Raw genomic sequence first — 16,638 nt, 5'->3', positions numbered from 1 at the left:
AGTAACAGCCATTGGGAAAAGCCCCCCAGGCTTAGAGCTCAGCTCGGCATATTTGGCCCATGAAGTGTGTTAGCAAAGAGCACCCAGACATCTCTAGCTCTGCCTCAAGTCCCGTCTCGTTGTCCCAGGTCGTGGGTGAGCCTGTACTGCGTACTCAGCAAGGGTGAGCTGGGCTTCTACAAGGACTCCAAGGGCCTGGCCTCAGGGGGCACACATGGCGGGGAGCCACTGCTCAGTCTGCACAAGGCCACCAGTGAGGTGGCCAGTGACTACAAGAAAAAGAAGCATGTCTTCAAGCTCCAGTGAGCCCCTCAATGGACAGGCGGGTGGGAGGGCATCCAAGGCCCAGCTTCCCTCCCAGCAGGACCCTGGGTCCCCTGCAGGATGGGTGGTGGGTGAATAGTCCAGGCCCCTGCTCCAAGTCCCCCAATTCCTGTGTCCCCTACTGCAGGACCCAGGATGGCAGCGAGTTTTTGCTCCAGGCTAAAGACGAGGTGAGATCTGAACCTTTTCCTCCCCTCTGTGGGCTTCAGGAACGACCTGGCTGGCTCCTGAACAAGCGATGGGACTGTGACAGGGGATACACAAGCCAGAGCCATCAGGGCTGTGATGGGGAAGCCCATGGGCTATGGGAGCCCAGTGGGGGTCCCTGACCCAGCTGAGGGTCAGAGGGGGGTGGGAAGGGAGATGGGAGACACAGAGGACTGCCTGGAGGCCCTCAGTCCAACTCCTTCCCTTGGCCTCCGAGATGAAACTAGAAAGACAAGAGGAGAGAGTCAGCTAAAAAGGAGACACAGGGGTGAGTGAGCCAGGCAGAAAGACTCACAAGTGCAAAGGAACGGAGGTATGGAATTACAGAAGGTTAACTGTGCTAGAGGACAGCGTTCAAGAAGGAAGGTCTTGCAAAAGTTCCCGGTGGCCAGGTCTCACAGGGTATTATTCCTATTCGGAGGCTGGACTTTGTCCTGGGAGCACTGGGGACCGTGGCAGGGCTTTGAACCAGGAAGGGCTACAGCGATGCGTAAGGAAGATCCCTCTGGCTGCCACATGCAGGGAGGGTAGGAGGAGAGGAGAGTGGAGGTCAGGAGCCCAGGAAGCAACCAGTGGGCTAAGGGGAGAAGTTCCTGGGGGAGGGGAGGGAAGGAGCAGGCATGGAGGTGGCTTAAAAAGATTTTGTTAACAGTAACGTTTGTTACCCGTTCAATCCTCACAGGAAGATATGAATCAGGCCTTTATTCTCTCCAATCCTAGTTTTACTTATCTGTAAAATGGAGATAAAAAACAATAATACCTCATTATAGGGGCATTGTGAGAATTAAGTAAATGAATACATGTAGAGCACATGGCACAGGCCTAGTAAGTATAAGTGCTGTTTGTCATTGTGGTCATCATGAGTTTTGCTGTTGTTTGTCTCTCTGTGGGAATTATTACAGTACCTGTTGCATAGGATTAAGTGATTTAATCCACAGAAGTGCTTAGAAAAGAGCTTGGTTCTGTAACTGCATCATCATCATCATCCCATTTAAATAGAGAGGACAGTCTGATTCCAGACTCATCTCCATTGCTCCCCCCCCAGGAGGAGATGAACGGCTGGCTGGAGGCCGTGGCCGCCTCGGTGACCGAACACGCCGAGATTGCCCGCTGGGGCCAGACGCTACCCACCACGTCGTCCACAGACGAAGGCAACCCCAAGCGAGAGGCGGGGGAGCGCAGGGCCAGCGGGCGCCGGAAGTGACTCCCCAGCCCCAGGGGCCTGACGTGTCTCCCCTCCCCCTCTCTGCATCGTGGGCACAAAGACACTTTCTCTTGCGCGGGGGCCCGGAGCCCCTAATACCCACACTGCGGATGCGGCATGACGGGGTGCTGGCAAGGAGGGAACTGGTCCTGCCCCTATAGCCATATCTCAGCCCCTTCCCGCTCGCCACCCCCACCCCAGGTGCTGGGGCTCTATTATTTTTATGCAATAACTGAGCTTGGGGGGGGCGGGGAGGGGGACCAGTTGAGCCAAGCCCCCTGCCCGACCCCCAGATCTTGTCCCAATAAGCTGGGGTGGGGGTGGGGGGTGATAATTCCTGCCCCCTTCTCGCCCTACGGATGGGAATGGGGGCGCTGGTGAGGTCCCCTGGACCGTCCAGGGTGCTAGGGGGTGGGGAGGGGGCACCCCCTCACCACCTTTACCTCACTTCCAAAGCTGCCTTGATCTTTGTCTGGGAGGGGGGAGTGAAGGAGGCCCTAGCTCCCGCACTCCGCCGCCTCAGAGCCATGCGGTTAATTCCTTAGTTTATTTTTGCAAAACGTTGGTGGACCTCCTCCTCCCCCTCCCGTATCCCAAAGGCTTTAAATGGGAAGGGGTGTCAAAGCTCAAAACTGTCTTCCTCTCTCCTCCCCTCTCCAGCTCTAAATGCCCCATCATGACGGGAGGGGCGAGGGGGGCCCTCCCCTTGCATGCTTCTGGCTGGAGCATCTCCCGGGGTGGATTAGGGGACCAAGGTCGTGAGCAACCCCCATGGCCCCCAGGAGAAGCCACTGGGGCGCGGGGGTGTGTGGGGCGGTGTGGCTGGCGCACACTGTACCTATAATAAACCCTTTGGCTTTGACGGTCTGTGCTGATTTGTCCGCGTTTCCTGGGCAACGTGGGAGGACTGGCGCGAGGGCTGTGGGAGGAACCGTGGCTGCGATGTCTCCCGTGGTATGGACTAATTTCAGGGTCCCCGACGGAACACCTAAATGCCATACCTAAAACGGGGACCCTGGGAAGGAAGGCTGTTTTGCTCTCCTTCTGTCACAGAACTTCCCTCAGGGAGCCGCCCTGTCCGCCCCGTCCAGGCCAGAAAAGGCGGGCCCCTTTAAGGAGGCTGAGAGTTTAGCGGCGACAAACTACATTCTGTCCAATCGCCGCGACTCTGGGAGCCACCGGCCCAATGTACACGCAGAGGGGCGGGGTCCTGGTGCACACCCGGAAGCGGGCGTAGGCCGGCCGGCTCGTCCTGGGGCCATGGCAGCAGCAGCGGCTGCAGCCGAGGGGGTCCCGGGTCGGGCACCTGTCGGGGAGGTGATTCATCTGAATGTGGGAGGCAAGAGGTGAGTGTGGGGGCGTCCTGAGGCCCCACCCTCGGGGGCGGGGAGCGGGGTGGGAGTGCCCGCCTCTCCAGGGGGGAATCCCTGCCCATCAAGGATTGCTCCGCCCCCCCCCACTGGAGGCGCGAGAGCCTGGAGAACTTCCGGGAAGCGGAGGGAACCTCACCGGATCCTAGAGGAGGGGCCCGCCTCCCTGCTTCTCCCTCTATCATCTCACGCGGCCGCTCACTCTCCCCACCCAGATTCAGTACTTCCCGCCAGACCCTCACCTGGATCCCAGACTCCTTCTTCTCCAGGTGATCGGGAGAGCGAGTTTGGGAAGAGGGCGGGAAGGAAGGGGGGTGGGGAGACCTAAAGCCCCGGCCCGTGACACCTGCTCTGCGTCCCCTCCCTGCAGTCTTCTGAGCGGGCGCATCTCGACTCTAAAAGATGAGGCTGGAGCGGTGAGTAGGACAAGGGATGGAATGGGGCAGCCGGTAGGAGCAAGGGGCAGGACTCCCCACTGAGACCCGCTCTTTGCTTCGTTCATCCCCTGCCTCTTCTCCTGCAGATCTTCATTGACAGGGATCCCACCGTCTTTGCCCCCATCCTCAACTTCCTGCGTACCAAAGAGTTGGACCCCAGGTTAGCATCGAGGGGAAGGGGAAGTGGTCCCCTACTTTATTCACCTCCTAAAAAGTCTCTTCTCCTCCTGTAGTAAAATTCTCATTAAGAATCTTAGTGATATTAAAATTGTATTACCCACAACCCCAACCCCCCATTTCAATGCCCATATCCACTCCTTAGAATCTCGATCCTGTCAGAATTTGCTGCCCCTGGGGATTCTCTGTGCAGTTTTGAAAATTTCCTTCTCATCATTCTCTGTTCACACCCCCAGACACACACACACATATATCTCATCTCCCAGACTCTGACCCCTAGTCAATTCTTCTACCCAGGGGTGTCCACGGTTCCAGCCTCCTCCACGAAGCCCAGTTCTATGGGCTCACTCCTCTGGGTAAGTAGAGGCCCCAACTAGCGTCGTGATTCACCCAGAAAGCCAGCGCTCCAGCCATGCTCCCTGAATCCTCCCATCCCTCTTCCCCTCCCTTGTGAAAAAGGGTTGGGTTAGAGCTGAGAGCACTGGATTCGGCCCTGTGTCCGAGTATGGGAATGGTGGAGGAAGGGGTGGGAAGGGGAAAAGGGGAGTGTTCAGTACCCCTCAAGTAATGTTCCCTCTTAGTTCGTCGCCTGCAGCTGCGGGAGGAGCTGGATCGATCTTCTTGTGGAAACGTCCTCTTCAACGGTTACCTGCCCCCACCAGGTGGGCGCGCCTAACGGATGGGGAGGGGTGGATTAAAGACTACATTTCCCATAAGGCCTCAGTCCGTTGTTGCCTGTGCTGAGTCCTGAGTCATGATGGGAGTTGTAGTTCTGTTAGGGTTGGATGCTTGGAGAGGAAGTAGGAAATTGCATTTTCCGTGAGGCAGGGGGCCAGCTAGTCCTCCTTCAGGCTCAGAAGCATACCCTAGGACCCGATGGGAATTGTAGTCCAGGTGTGATTTCCTGGTGGGGTGGCTTAGAAGGAAGTGGGGTCCTTTGTATGGAGGAGAGAAATCATAAAGGGAGTTACTGACTGCAATCCCCATGAGATCCTGGAGCAGCCAGCCCACTGATCATGGAAAATATGACCCAGGGGTTATTGGGAACTGTAGTCCACTAAGCTTTGTTACTTTGTAGAAGGAACAGAGTGGGGCAATTGCAATTTATAGCTTTCTTTCATTAACCTCGGACATGCCTGCTATCTCCATGACATTTGTTGAATATGAAGACCTGTGCTATTACTTTCTTAATTTAGTTTTATTTGTGTTTTTAAAAAAGGTATTTTATATGGAAACTTTGTATTACTAACTTTATACCATAAATACAAAGTAAACATGAAAATAAAACCCGCACACCCCAGTGTTAATAAACTCTACCCTTCCCTACCAAGATTCTAAGCCTGGGGCTGCTCTCCACTGATTAAAAGGAAAGATTAGCAGATGTTGAAGAGGCATTAGTGTCACTGCAGCACCACACAGAGTCTTCCTCTGTGACGGGCTCAAAAGAACTGAAACAGAAGCCACTCGCTGTGCGATTCAGTGCTGAATACCAAATCCCTTTTTGTCAGGGGACCGGACCGCACACCTGAGAAATCAGCATCTGGCCCGTTCTAAGTGCTCGCTACATGGTGGCCATTAATGACAATGGTTGTCCCTCTGCCTCTTCTCCTCCCCACTCCCCTTAGTGTTCCCGGTGAAGCGGCGGAACCGCCACAGCCTGGTGGGGCCCCAGCAGGCGGGAGGACGCCCAGCCCCTGTTCGACGGAGCCACACGATGCCCCCCAACCTGGGCAACGCGGGGCTGCTGGGCCGCATGTTGGAGGAGAAAGCCCCTCCTTCTCCCTCAGGTATGTTTCTGCCTGCAGGGAGGCTGGGGTCGCCACGGAGTGGGGTGGGGGTGGGTCCCTGTGACCCTGCCCTGACCCCTCCTTTCTCCCCACCCCAGGGATACCCGAGGAGCCGGGCATGGTGCGCCTGGTGTGTGGACACCACAACTGGATCGCTGTGGCCTATACCCAGTTTCTCGTCTGCTATAGGTGCTTGGGGAGGGGGCAGCAGGCGGCTTAGGGCCCGGTTGATGGGGGGAGGTCTTGGGGGAAGGACTGATGATGTTCCCTTCCCACCATCACCAATGCTATAGGCTGAAGGAAGCCTCTGGCTGGCAGCTGGTGTTTTCCAGCCCCCGCCTGGACTGGCCCATCGAGCGACTGGCGCTCACAGCCCGTGTGCCTGGTGGCGCTCTGGGTGAGCACGACAAGATGGTGGCAGCCGCCACCGGCAGCGAGGTCCTGCTGTGGGCTCTGCAGGCAGAAGGCGGTGGCTCGGAGATAGGTACGGCACCCGGAGGACCCTCAGGCCTTCAGAATTCTTTCCCAACCTTGGCTCGTTAGAATGATCGGCCCCACTAAGATTCTGTGTCCTTTAAAATAATCCACCCCATAAAATTCTCCAACTCATAAGAATTTGCTGCCTCAGTATATCTCTTTGCCTTATTAGAATTCCCCAGCCCTTTAGAATTCCGTGTTCTGCTAGAACTCCACAGTCGGTTAGAAAAATCCACCCACCTGCAATTCTCTAACACATCTGAACTCTCTTTCCATCAGAATTCCCTGCCCAGTTAGATCTTGACTTGGTTAGAATTCTCCACACCGGTAGAATCCCAGCCCTGTTAGAATTTGTGTTCCCATCAGAAATCTCTAACTAGTTAGAATAATCAGTCCCCTAATAAACCAAAGTTCTTATGAGAATCCTCTGCCACCACTGGAGTTTTTTTTTACTTTGCTAGAAATCTTAACTGTGTTATCATTCCATGGCCTCATAATGTCCCTTCAGGAATCTGGCACATTGTAGTCCTCTGGAATTCCTGCTGGAATTCTCTTTCCTCTGAGGATTCTGTGGCCCAACAGAATCAACTGGCCCATGGAGTTTTTTTCTCTCACACATTCCTGCTGCCTGTCCCCTCGCCACTAGAGCAGGGTCCTTGCTGAGCTCTCTCCCCACTGCAGGTGTCTTCCACCTGGGGGTGCCCGTGGAGGCCTTGTTCTTCGTCGGGAACCAGCTCATCGCCACGAGCCACACAGGGCGCATTGGGGTGTGGAATGCCGTCACGAAGCATTGGCAGGTCAGAGCCCCAGCCAGCCTGGCTGCTCCCTCCCCGAGTGCCCAGACTGCACAGATCCAGGGAGGGCTGCCTTTCCGCTGCCCCCCTGCCCACCCCCCACCCCAAGAGAGCCAGAGATCCCAGCAGTGGGCCAGACGCTGGGACAGTATGAGAAAGGCCCCAGGTGCATCAGGGAGGACTTCCTGGAGGAGGTGGCTGCCAGAGTTGGCATAAAGGGTGAATGGGGTTTGGAAAGGAGGAGAGAGGATTCTCCAGGCACTGGGTGGGAGGAGTGGGTGATGGGGAGATGATGTAGAAGACAGAGACCTGGAGAGAGAGGTACAAATATCTGTCACTAACCCTTCCCCTACCCCAAGCCATGTCCAAAATGTTAAAAAAAAAAAAAATCTAAAACATCTAGAGTGTTGATTTTCTCCAACTAAAATGTGAGCATTTGGGAAAAAAAGAGACAGATCAGCATAGAAAGAATAGAGGAAGAGAAAGAAATAGAGGGAAAGAAATGGCTAAACAGAATAAAAGAAAAGCAGAAAGAAGCAAAGAGAGATATGGGTGGACAGACAGAAACCAGGACAGAATGCCTGGATAGATGAAGGCACACAGAGAGACTCACAGAGAGGAACAGAATAATGTCAGAAGTACAGCATCAAGTTGTGCTCAAGAGACAGAAATGCCAGCCAAGAGATATTAAGAGTCAGAGAGAGAGAGAGATGCAAAAGGGGTCCCAGGGAGAATGGGAACAAGACAGAGAGACGGAGCCAGGCCTGGGGCGGGTGAGGCTGGGAGCAGTGGGCTCAAAGCTCCGGGGGGTGGGGAGAGCCTGGGACGAGAGGAGGGAGCATGCTATGGGAGTCGGGGGCACTGCAGCACAAAGGCCTGGAGGGGACCCATGGCCCAGCCTGTCCCGCCGGGCCCCCAGGTCCAGGAGGTGCAGCCCATCACCAGTTACGACGCAGCCGGCTCCTTCCTCCTCCTCGGCTGCAACAACGGCTCCATCTACTACGTGGGTGAGCAGCAGCGGGCGCCCCAGGTGCCCGAGAGCCTCCCCAGGAAATGGCAGGGGAGGGGGCCAGGCTGGGGGGACACCTTCAACAAACCTGTTCTCCCCTCCCTGCCCTCCCCAGATGTGCAGAAGTTCCCTCTGCGCATGAAAGACAACGACCTCCTTGTCAGCGAGCTCTACCGGGACCCGGCTGAGGATGGGGTCACTGCCCTCAGCGTCTACCTCACGCCCAAGACTAGTGAGCTGTAACCCGCGGCTCCCCCCCTTTCCCCTGCGCTGCCATCACCAGCCAGCAGCTGTGTCCCCACCACTTGCATGCCAGGCGGGATTTACTGGGAGGGAGAAGAGTGGACACTCCTTTAGTCATTCAACAAACACGTTACTGAGCACCACTTGTCTGTAAGCTCTGTTCTAGGCACTGGGTGGTGGTGGGCCTCTCCACTGGGGTCAGAATCAACCACTGGTAGTTAATCTTTGCGTTTCTTCCCCATCTTGGCAATGAGAGGCTTGATGTTTGCATGCTCTTGAAACAAAGAGAATGCATGTTTTACAGTGGATGAAGCTGCGTTCTCGCACTTGGGACAGTTCTTTTGTTTTCCTGACCTAAAATGCAGAGGAAGAGGTTGTTTTTTAGTTGGTTGATTGGTTTTTATTGAGATATGATTTCCATACCATGAATTTCACCCTTTTAAAGTATACAATTTAGTGGTTGTTAGTGTATTCACAAGGTTGAACAACCATTACCACTAAGTCCAGAGCCTTTTCATCAACCCCAAAAGAATCCCCAGACTGTTAGCCATTATTTCCCAGCCCCTGGAAACCACTAATCTACTTTCTGCCCCTATAGATTTGCCAGTTCTAGACATGTAAATGGAATCATACAGTATATGGCTTTTTGTGTCTGGCTTCTTTCACTTAAGCATAATGGTTAATTGTTTTTTTATGGCTAGTACTTTCTGGGTCTTAAAATATCTTTGCCTACATCCAGGTTGCAAAGATTTTCTCCTGTGTTTTCTTCTAGAAGCTTTACAGTTTTAGCTTTTACATATAGTTCTGTGCTCCATCTCAAATTAACTTTATTGTATGATGTGAAGTAGGGGTCAGGGCTCATTTTTATCTGGCAGAAATAAGTTAATAATCCCCCTCAATTCACAGCACATTATCACCTTTCGGCCACAGAAGGTGCCTTTCTCATTTCCCTTATTTATTCCTGTTTCTCCCCCATCCCTCTCCCATTCAGTCATGCCCCCATTCTGTCTGGCTTACAGTTCATCTTCTCATTTCTATCCATCCTTACAATAAGGGTATTATTCCTGTGGACATGATTTTTCATTTATGTAATTGGGCATTGGGTAAATATCTCAGTTGTCCTCTTACTTTTTCCCCACCCTGCCCTGGGCTTAGCATCTGTCGGTGTTGCTGGGCATGGCCCCAGTTCACTGCTTCTGGCTGCTTCACGTCCCACTCCCATCACTTGCCACCTACCTCCGTTCCTTGGGATGCTCCATTCAGTTTCTGACAGTTGCAAAATAATTTTTCCCCTCTGGAAAGTTGGCAAGGGATGGAAGTACCTCCGATACACTGGGTCATGCCTTCTTGTCTTGCTGTCCGTCTCTGTTTATGTCTCTTTCTAGCTTTTTCTACCTTTCTCCTAGTTCCATCTCCCATCTCTCTCTCTTTCTCTGTGTCTCCCTGCATGTGTTGTCATTTCTCTGTGTCTTGCTATTTCCCTATTTTCCTGTCTCCTCTTTTCTCTTTCCTTATCTTTGTCTCTTTCTTGCTTTTTCCCTCTGGTTCCCTCTCTCTCTCTCTCTCTCTCTCTCTCTCCCTCCCCCCGCCCCGTCCCTTTTTCTCCCTGCTCCTCCATTTCCAGGATCTCTTTGCCACCCTCTCGTCCTCTCTCCTTGCTTTGTGACCCAGTCCCTATCCTTTGTCTGTCTGTTCCTTTCCCTCTGCTGTGGTTTCTGTCTCTCAGCGACCCTGCCCCTCTCTCCATGCTTGGTCCTGGCCTGACCATCTCTCCTCTCCTGGGCCCCTCACCAGGCGACAGCGGGAACTGGATCGAGATTGCCTATGGCACGAGCTCGGGGGGCGTGCGGGTCATTGTGCAGCACCCCGAGACCGTGGGCTCGGGGCCTCAGCTCTTCCAGACCTTCACCGTGCACCGCAGCCCCGTCACCAAGATCATGCTGTCTGAGAAGCACCTCATCTCAGGTGGGCCTCGCGGGCGGCCCTGGGCGCCGGCCCCAGCAGGAGGGAGAGAGGCTTTCCCTGGGAAGGGACACTGTGGGGGTGAAGCCATCTGGAGGGGAGAGAAATTTAAGCAGGGAGGGAGTTATGGAAACAAGGAGGATAGTTAGAAGGGGCCCAGTCTGGAGGAGAATGAATCGGAGGGGGCCAGGTGGAGTCTATCATTTCACCAACTGTGAGCCAGGCATCCTTCTAGGCCCAGGGGAGGCCTAGAAGAGTGAACAGGCAAAGTCCCGGCCCTCCCGGAGCTGATATTCTAGCGGGGACGCCCGGCAATGAATTAACAAATAAATCTATAGATCAACAGCAATAAGTGCTATGAATGAAAATAAAGCTGTGTGAGTGGCTGGCTAGAGAGAGTTGGGGGTTATGGAGAGTGGGTGGTTCAGGGAAGGCTTTTCTGAGGAGGGACCTTTGAGCAGAAATGGGGGGATGAGCAGTGCAGCTCGGGGAGCTGGGGTGGGGGGTACGCGTCCCAGGCTGAGGGAACAGCCATTGCAAAGGCTCTGAGACGGGAGGCTGTGCGGAGGGTTTGAGCAAGAGCCGGAGGCCCTATGGCTGCAGCGAGGTGAACGACGGGGGCAGTGGAAGTGCCGGGGGCAGGTCAGTGGGACCCTGTCAAAGCCATGGAGGGGACTTTGGCTTTTTCTATGAGGGAGCTGGGGGCCATGTAGGGTTCTGAGCTGGGGAAGGCTGCGATTGCCCCAGGATTGCTCTGGCTAATATGGGGAAAACACCGTGGGAGCAGGAGTGGAGCCAGGAGACAGTGAGGGGCTGCACGCTGGAGAAAGCAGGTGACCAAGGAGGACAGGACCCGGGTGGGGGCTGTGGACGAGGTCACGTAAGATCAGGCTCTGGAACTATTTGGAACAGGAGTTTTGACCACTGGAAATTATGGGGAAAAGGATCCTGACATGCCCTGTCCCCCTCAGTCTGTGCCGACAACAACCACGTGCGGACGTGGTCTGTGACTCGCTTCCGCGGCATGATCTCCACCCAGCCCGGCTCCACCCCGCTCGCTTCCTTCAAGATCCTGGCCCTGGAGTCGGCCGACGGGCATGGCGGCTGCAGCGCTGGCAATGACATTGGTGCCCACTGGCCCCTGACCCCCAACCTCACTAAGCCTGCCTGACCCCAGCTTACCCCTGACCTCCACTGACCCCCGACCTGATCCACCTGTTGACCTCTCCTGCCCCACCCAGCCGGCCTGCTTGGCCACCACTGACCTCTACCTAGGTCCTACCCCCATGACTCTTGATCCCCATTGACCTCCACTGACCCCTTCCAACGCCCCCAGCTGACTCCTCTTGGCCCCCGTTAATTCCTCTCGACCGCCGCCCGCCCTGTCACCTCACCCCCACTGACCTGCACCTGATCCCTGAGAGTCCTGAGCCCCATCGCCTGCCGCTGAGCCCCGCCCTCTCTGACCCTGCCCGACTCCCGCAGCCTGGGGTTGGGAGCTAGTCCTGGGAGGGGAGCTGGCCCTGACACCTGCCCTGCCCGGCCCAGGCCCCTATGGCGAGCGGGATGACCAGCAAGTGTTCATTCAGAAGGTGGTGCCCGGTGCCAGCCAGCTCTTCGTGCGCCTCTCATCCACTGGGCAGCGGTGAGCACTGTGCCGTCAAGGAGGGAGGGTGGTCGGAGAAGGCCCGACGCCAGCTGCGTCACTGAGGCCAGAACGGGGCCCGAGCCAAGGGGCACCGGAGGAGCAAAGGCTGGGAAGGAGGACAGGCCTGTGGGCTTGGTGGCTGGAGATACCAAAGTTGTGACACGTGTGGGGTGGGAGTGAAGCTGGAGAAACCCCAACCCCTGGGTTAGACCTCAAACGGGGCAGTGTTGGCGGAAGCCCCAGCCGGGATGCAGGAGGCCCAGGAGGAGGGGTCAGGGTGGGATGGGGGAGGCACACAAAGCTTTGGAGCCCGGAGGAGGTGCTTGCCCAGCCTGGGAAGGGGATCAGGGAGGGTTTTCTTGAAGAGGGGACTCTGATCAGAGACTTGAAAGGGAAATTGGAATGAGCCAAAGAGGGGAGGAGAAAGGGAGTAGCGGGTTGAGGGAGCATCATGGCGAAGGCTGGGAAGGGCACATCATGTCCCCAGTGAAGCCCCTGTTGGCTTGGAGTGTGGGACTGGAGGGCGGGATGGGGCTGCAGAGGTCAGCAGGGCCTCGTCAACCCTACTGGGCAGCTGAGACTTTGTCGTATGGGGGAGATGAGTGCACTGGGGAGCCAGGGCTGCTGGGAGGGGGTGGACTGGAGGTTGGATAGGACACTGGGAGCCCACGGAGGAGGCTGGGACAGGGGCCTGGCAGGAGAGGGCAGGGCCGGACCACGGAGGGGTTGGGGAGGGGCCAGGTGGCCGGGGGACCGGCCATGGGGAATGACAGGAGGTGGAGGGAGCATCCAGGACAAGGCTGAGGTAGGGCCTTCCCAAGATGGGAACAGGGAACAGGAGCAGATTTGGGGGAAAAATCCTGAGGCCATTTGGGGGCCTGCGGTGGCGGTGCAGGGCCAGGGCCATGCTGGGGGCTGTTGGAGCGCTGGGGCCGGAGCTCAGGAGAGGAGGAGCTTGGGGTGGGCACAGGGGACTGGGGCTCAACAGGAGGGGTGGGAACAGAGGCCTCTCACGCCCTCTCTCCCCCTTTTAGGGTGTGCTCCGTGCGCTCGGTGGACGGCTCCCCCACCACTGCCTTCACGGTGCTCGAGTGCGAGGGCTCCCGGCGGCTCGGCTCACGGCCACGGCGCTACCTGCTCACTGGCCAGGCCAATGGCAGCCTGGCCATGTGGGACCTGACCACCGCCATGGATGGCCTCGGCCAGGCCCCTGGTATTCCCTGCCCCACCTCAGCCCTGTCCCATGTCCCCACAGGCCACCCCTGAACCCCTCTCCACGGTCTACTTCTTCAGCCTCTCTCTTCCCAAGCCATTGCCTTCTGATCCCTTGTCCTTTGACCCCTTTTCTCTGCCTTCCGACCCTTCTTTGCCCTTTGACTCTTGTCCCTTGCTGACTCCTCTCCCTTCTCTTTGAATCCCTGCTCCTGCCCAACCCATGCCCCTTGCCCTGTGACCCTTGTCTTGCCCCCCCTGAGCCCGCTTCCCTGCCCTGCAGCAGGTGGCCTGACAGAGGAAGAGCTGATGGAAGAGCTGGAGCAGTGCGAGCTAGCCCCACTGGGCTCCTCGCGGGGCTCCCTCCCCAGCCCCTCACCCCGCACCTCTCTCACCAGGTAGTGGGAACCCCACTTCCCTTCTGGGCAATGGGGGGAGAGGGGACGATGGTGGCCTTGGGGGAAGAGTGGCCCAGCTGCCCCGTGATGACCTGCACTGATTTCCTTCCCAGTCTCCACTTGGCTTCCAGCAATACCTCCCTGTCTGGCCTCCGTGGGAGCCCCAGCCCCCCGCAGGCTGAGGCCCGGCGCCGTGGGGGAGGCAGCTTCGTGGAACGCTGCCAGGAACTGGTGCGGAGCGGGCCGGAGCCCCGACGGCCACCAACACCAGCCCCCCGGCCCTCCACGGGTCTCGGGGCTCCCCTCACACCCCCCAAGACGAAGCTCAATGAAACTTCCTTCTGAACACAGATACCGTGACGCCTTTGGTTGCCCTGGTTGTGGGGGCCGCAGGTGCCTCCTGCTTCCTCCAGTCAGACCCCCGGGCTCAGGGCCAGGTCCTCCTCAGAGTGGTCACTGTCACTGTCCCCCTTTTCTTGAAGCCAGATTCTCCCTCCTCACAATAAAGTCCTCACTGCCGACACCTTGCTTGCATTCTTGGAGGGTCTGGGGATCCACAGGAAGGGAAGGGGGCATCGTGGGGCCCAACCAGGTCCCTGGCTGCAGAGTGAGGAACATCTGGCTCTCCTGATTTAAGCAAGAAGGGAATGTGTTGGCGTACGCTCTGATTCCAGCTTCAGGCATGGCAGGATGCAGAGGTTCAAACACTCCTCCAAGATCTGTCTTTCCATCTCTCAGCTTTGCTTTCCTCTGGGCTGTGTCACTCTTAGTCAGCTTTCACCTGGGTGCCAAGATGACTCCAGGTAGCTCCGTGGTAGCTTTTTCCTCTAACAGCAGCAAAAAAATTCCAGGAATGGTTCTCATTGGCCCGAATCAGGTCATGTGGCCATCCCTGAACCAATCGCCATAGGCGTGTGATGAAGGTCTTCCATTGGTCCAGCCTGGGTCATGTGCTCTCACAAGCCAGGAGGTAAGGTCAGCCCGGTGTGGAATGAGCAGAGGAGTTCCTGAGAGGAGAGGAGAATGCAGGGTGCCCTTACCTCGAGCAGGTGAGAGTGACTACAGGTAGGCAGGAACACGGGTGTCAAGTACAGGATTGCTCTTTCACCCAACTTCACCACGATGAACACCTTGTCCAGCCCCTGGCTTCTCAGTCTCTTCCCTGCCCTGACAACACCAGAGAGGATATGTAGGACAGGGCTAGATCACCACAGACCAGACACATATGTGGGATTTTTTCTTTTCCCCAAATAGTGTCTGTTTTTTATGGCACCTCCTCTGGGGAGTTTTTGGCCTCTTTTCCTTTGGGTTAATAAAGAGAAGAGATAGGACAAGAGATTTTAAAAAGTGTAAATTCTAGAATGCCTGGGTTTTCTGGAATGCTAGAGCTTCTGAAACATGAGGAAGAGTGGTCAGGAATTTAGAGGATCTAGAACAGAGATATTCTGGAGTGCAATATTAGGGTTTTCCCCTGTATACCACAGAATCCAAAAATCTAGAGGTTTCTGACAAAAGAATATGGAAAGTCAGAAAATTGTAGAGCAGAGAAGTATTCTAGAATGCCTGTGAATCTCCATCAGTATGGATATTTTGCATGCCAGGGATTCTGGAATAGTGAAAATTAGAGGACATAGAGAAAGGGATCTGGATTACTGAGAAATCTAGAACACAGATGTCTTAGTTTACAGTTCCACACAATGGGTTGGCTTAAACAATGGAAATTTATTGTCTCACCTTTCCAGGGACTGAAAGGCTTGCTTCCTCTTGTGGTTAGTAGCACTCTGGTGGATTGGCAACCATTGGGGTTCTTGACTTCCCTGTCACATGGGGATGTCCTCTCCCTTCTCTTCTGGGTTACACCCCTCCCATGACTTTCCCTTTTTAAGGCCTCCAGTAATAGAATTAAGACCCATCCTGATTTGGTTGGCCACACCTTAACAAAAAAAACATCATCAAAAGCTCCCATTTACAATGTGTTCACACCTACAGGCATGGGATTAAGAGTATGTGTTTTTTTTGGAGTACATAACTCAATCTACCACAATGGGGTATTTTGGAATATCAGCCTTGCTAGAGCCCTAGAGAGTTTGTTTGCATTTCAAGAGATCCATTATGGCAGGGGATTCTGGCTTGCCAGAGAATCTGGAACACAAACTGGGGTTCTAGAAGGTTACTGATTTTAAAACCTGGGTATTCTGGAATGCCCATGAAACTCAAAAGGACTTGTTTTTATATGACATTGCATTCAGAACACAGGATATTCGAATATCGGGAAGTCTAGAACGTAGAGGGTTGGAATGTCAGGGTGTCTGGAATTTGGGGATGTTTTGTCACGTCCAGAGATCTAGAATATTGAGCTCATTTTGCCCATGCTAGGGAATCCGGAACACTCGTGTTTCTGGATGGCTGGTGATTCTAGAACTGAGGGGGAGAGATCTGGAATGTCAGAGAACCTGGACCACTAAAGATTATTTTTAAATTGCAGGGATAAAATTGTGGGGGAAGGGGGAGAGCACAGAGGGGGAGGAAGATTCTGGAATGCCGGGGGTCTAGCACTCTGAGGGATTCTGAAGGGTTGAAATAAGATCAAGTTCCAAGGAGTAAAACAGTCACAGTCTGGAAGATCAGGGCACTGACTTGAAGGGACTGGAAGCTGGGGGACTCCAAATTCTGGGGGGAAGGGAAGCCGACGCCATCCCCGGAAGCAGCAGTGGTGAGCCAGAGGCTGTTGCCTAGCAACTAGCATTGAAGATGCCCTGGATCCCAGGCTGAAGGGAGAAATTTCTACAGCGCCCCCGAGCAGATGCTCCGGCCACAGGGTAGGAGGGGGAGAGGGGGGAAATGGGGGCAGGGACACGCTGTTCCACAGGGCCACATGGGCAGGGAACTCTGGGGGCCACACAGAAACCGAAGAGTGGGCAAAATCAGTGGGCAGAGCCGGGCACATGGCAGCACACTTCCCCCCACCATCGTGGGGAGACTGCCCACGAATGGCCGCGAGTGAGGCAGAGTGCCGTCGTCACTGCTCTGGAGGGCAGCGTGGCCCGGGGTGGTGGGTAGGCCCGGATTTCTGGGTGTCAGCGTGGGATGGAGGTGTGACTTGCTGTAGGTGGCAATAACGGTGTGAATGTGGCTGTGAGTCAGCCTGTGTCTCACTGAGGGAGGGTGAGGTCTGCGAGGGGTCCCTCGTTGGAGCAGGGGGTGGGGACGTTGCTGTTCTTCGTGGGTCTGGGGTGACCTGCCGTCAGGGGAGTGGCCTAGTGCCTTTTGCGGGTGGAGCCTGGACTGGGGGGCGGGGCAAACGTCACAGAACTGGAAACCTTAAGTATCGAACTGAAGTGAGAGATGGGGCCTGGAACCCCTCCTCCCGTGAGGCAGGCAAACTTGAA

The 16,638-nt window shown here is 55.5% G+C and overlaps 2 protein-coding genes across 6 annotated transcripts in view; both read left to right on the top strand.

The window, feature by feature from the left end:
* Positions 1-2,602, top strand: part of SPTBN4 (spectrin beta, non-erythrocytic 4) — a 68,858-nt gene extending 66,256 nt beyond the window's left edge. For all 5 annotated transcript variants that reach the window (XM_037819576.1, XM_037819575.1, XM_037819577.1 and 2 more), the window contains 3 exons: positions 129-302; positions 452-494; positions 1,577-2,602. In XM_037819576.1, the coding sequence (XP_037675504.1) occupies positions 129-302; positions 452-494; positions 1,577-1,735 (376 nt within the window). In that variant the 3' untranslated portion in view covers positions 1,736-2,602. The remainder of the gene's footprint in view (positions 1-128; positions 303-451; positions 495-1,576) is intronic.
* A 357-nt stretch (positions 2,603-2,959) lies between these two features.
* On the top strand, positions 2,960-13,772 carry SHKBP1 (SH3KBP1 binding protein 1). Its single transcript, XM_037820309.1, has 18 exons — positions 2,960-3,081; positions 3,321-3,374; positions 3,476-3,521; positions 3,629-3,702; positions 4,017-4,075; positions 4,301-4,381; positions 5,345-5,506; positions 5,605-5,695; positions 5,800-5,990; positions 6,665-6,780; positions 7,697-7,784; positions 7,902-8,018; positions 9,824-9,994; positions 10,963-11,118; positions 11,540-11,636; positions 12,674-12,852; positions 13,135-13,249; positions 13,363-13,772. Exons 1-18 carry the CDS (start codon positions 2,996-2,998, stop codon positions 13,592-13,594), a joined length of 2,115 nt encoding a protein of 704 aa, XP_037676237.1. The 5' UTR covers positions 2,960-2,995; the 3' UTR covers positions 13,595-13,772.
* The last annotated feature ends 2,866 nt before the right edge of the window (positions 13,773-16,638 follow it).

This window comes from Choloepus didactylus, chromosome 27 (genome assembly GCF_015220235.1).
Source record: "Choloepus didactylus isolate mChoDid1 chromosome 27, mChoDid1.pri, whole genome shotgun sequence".
In the NCBI taxonomy this organism is placed as follows: Eukaryota; Metazoa; Chordata; class Mammalia; order Pilosa; family Megalonychidae; genus Choloepus; species Choloepus didactylus.
This window is presented reverse-complemented; position numbering and strand designations above follow the sequence as displayed.

Bases quoted from the DNA above. Each gene is read 5' to 3' on its own strand.
- SHKBP1 (XM_037820309.1), top strand. From the start codon at position 2,996: ATGGCAGCAGCAGCGGCTGCAGCCGAGGGGGTCCCGGGTCGGGCACCT. The intron at 5,991-6,664 runs GTACGGCACCCG...TCCCCACTGCAG, and splicing joins AGGCGGTGGCTCGGAGATAG to GTGTCTTCCACCTGGGGGTG. The intron at 8,019-9,823 runs GTGAGCTGTAAC...GCCCCTCACCAG, and splicing joins CTACCTCACGCCCAAGACTA to GCGACAGCGGGAACTGGATC.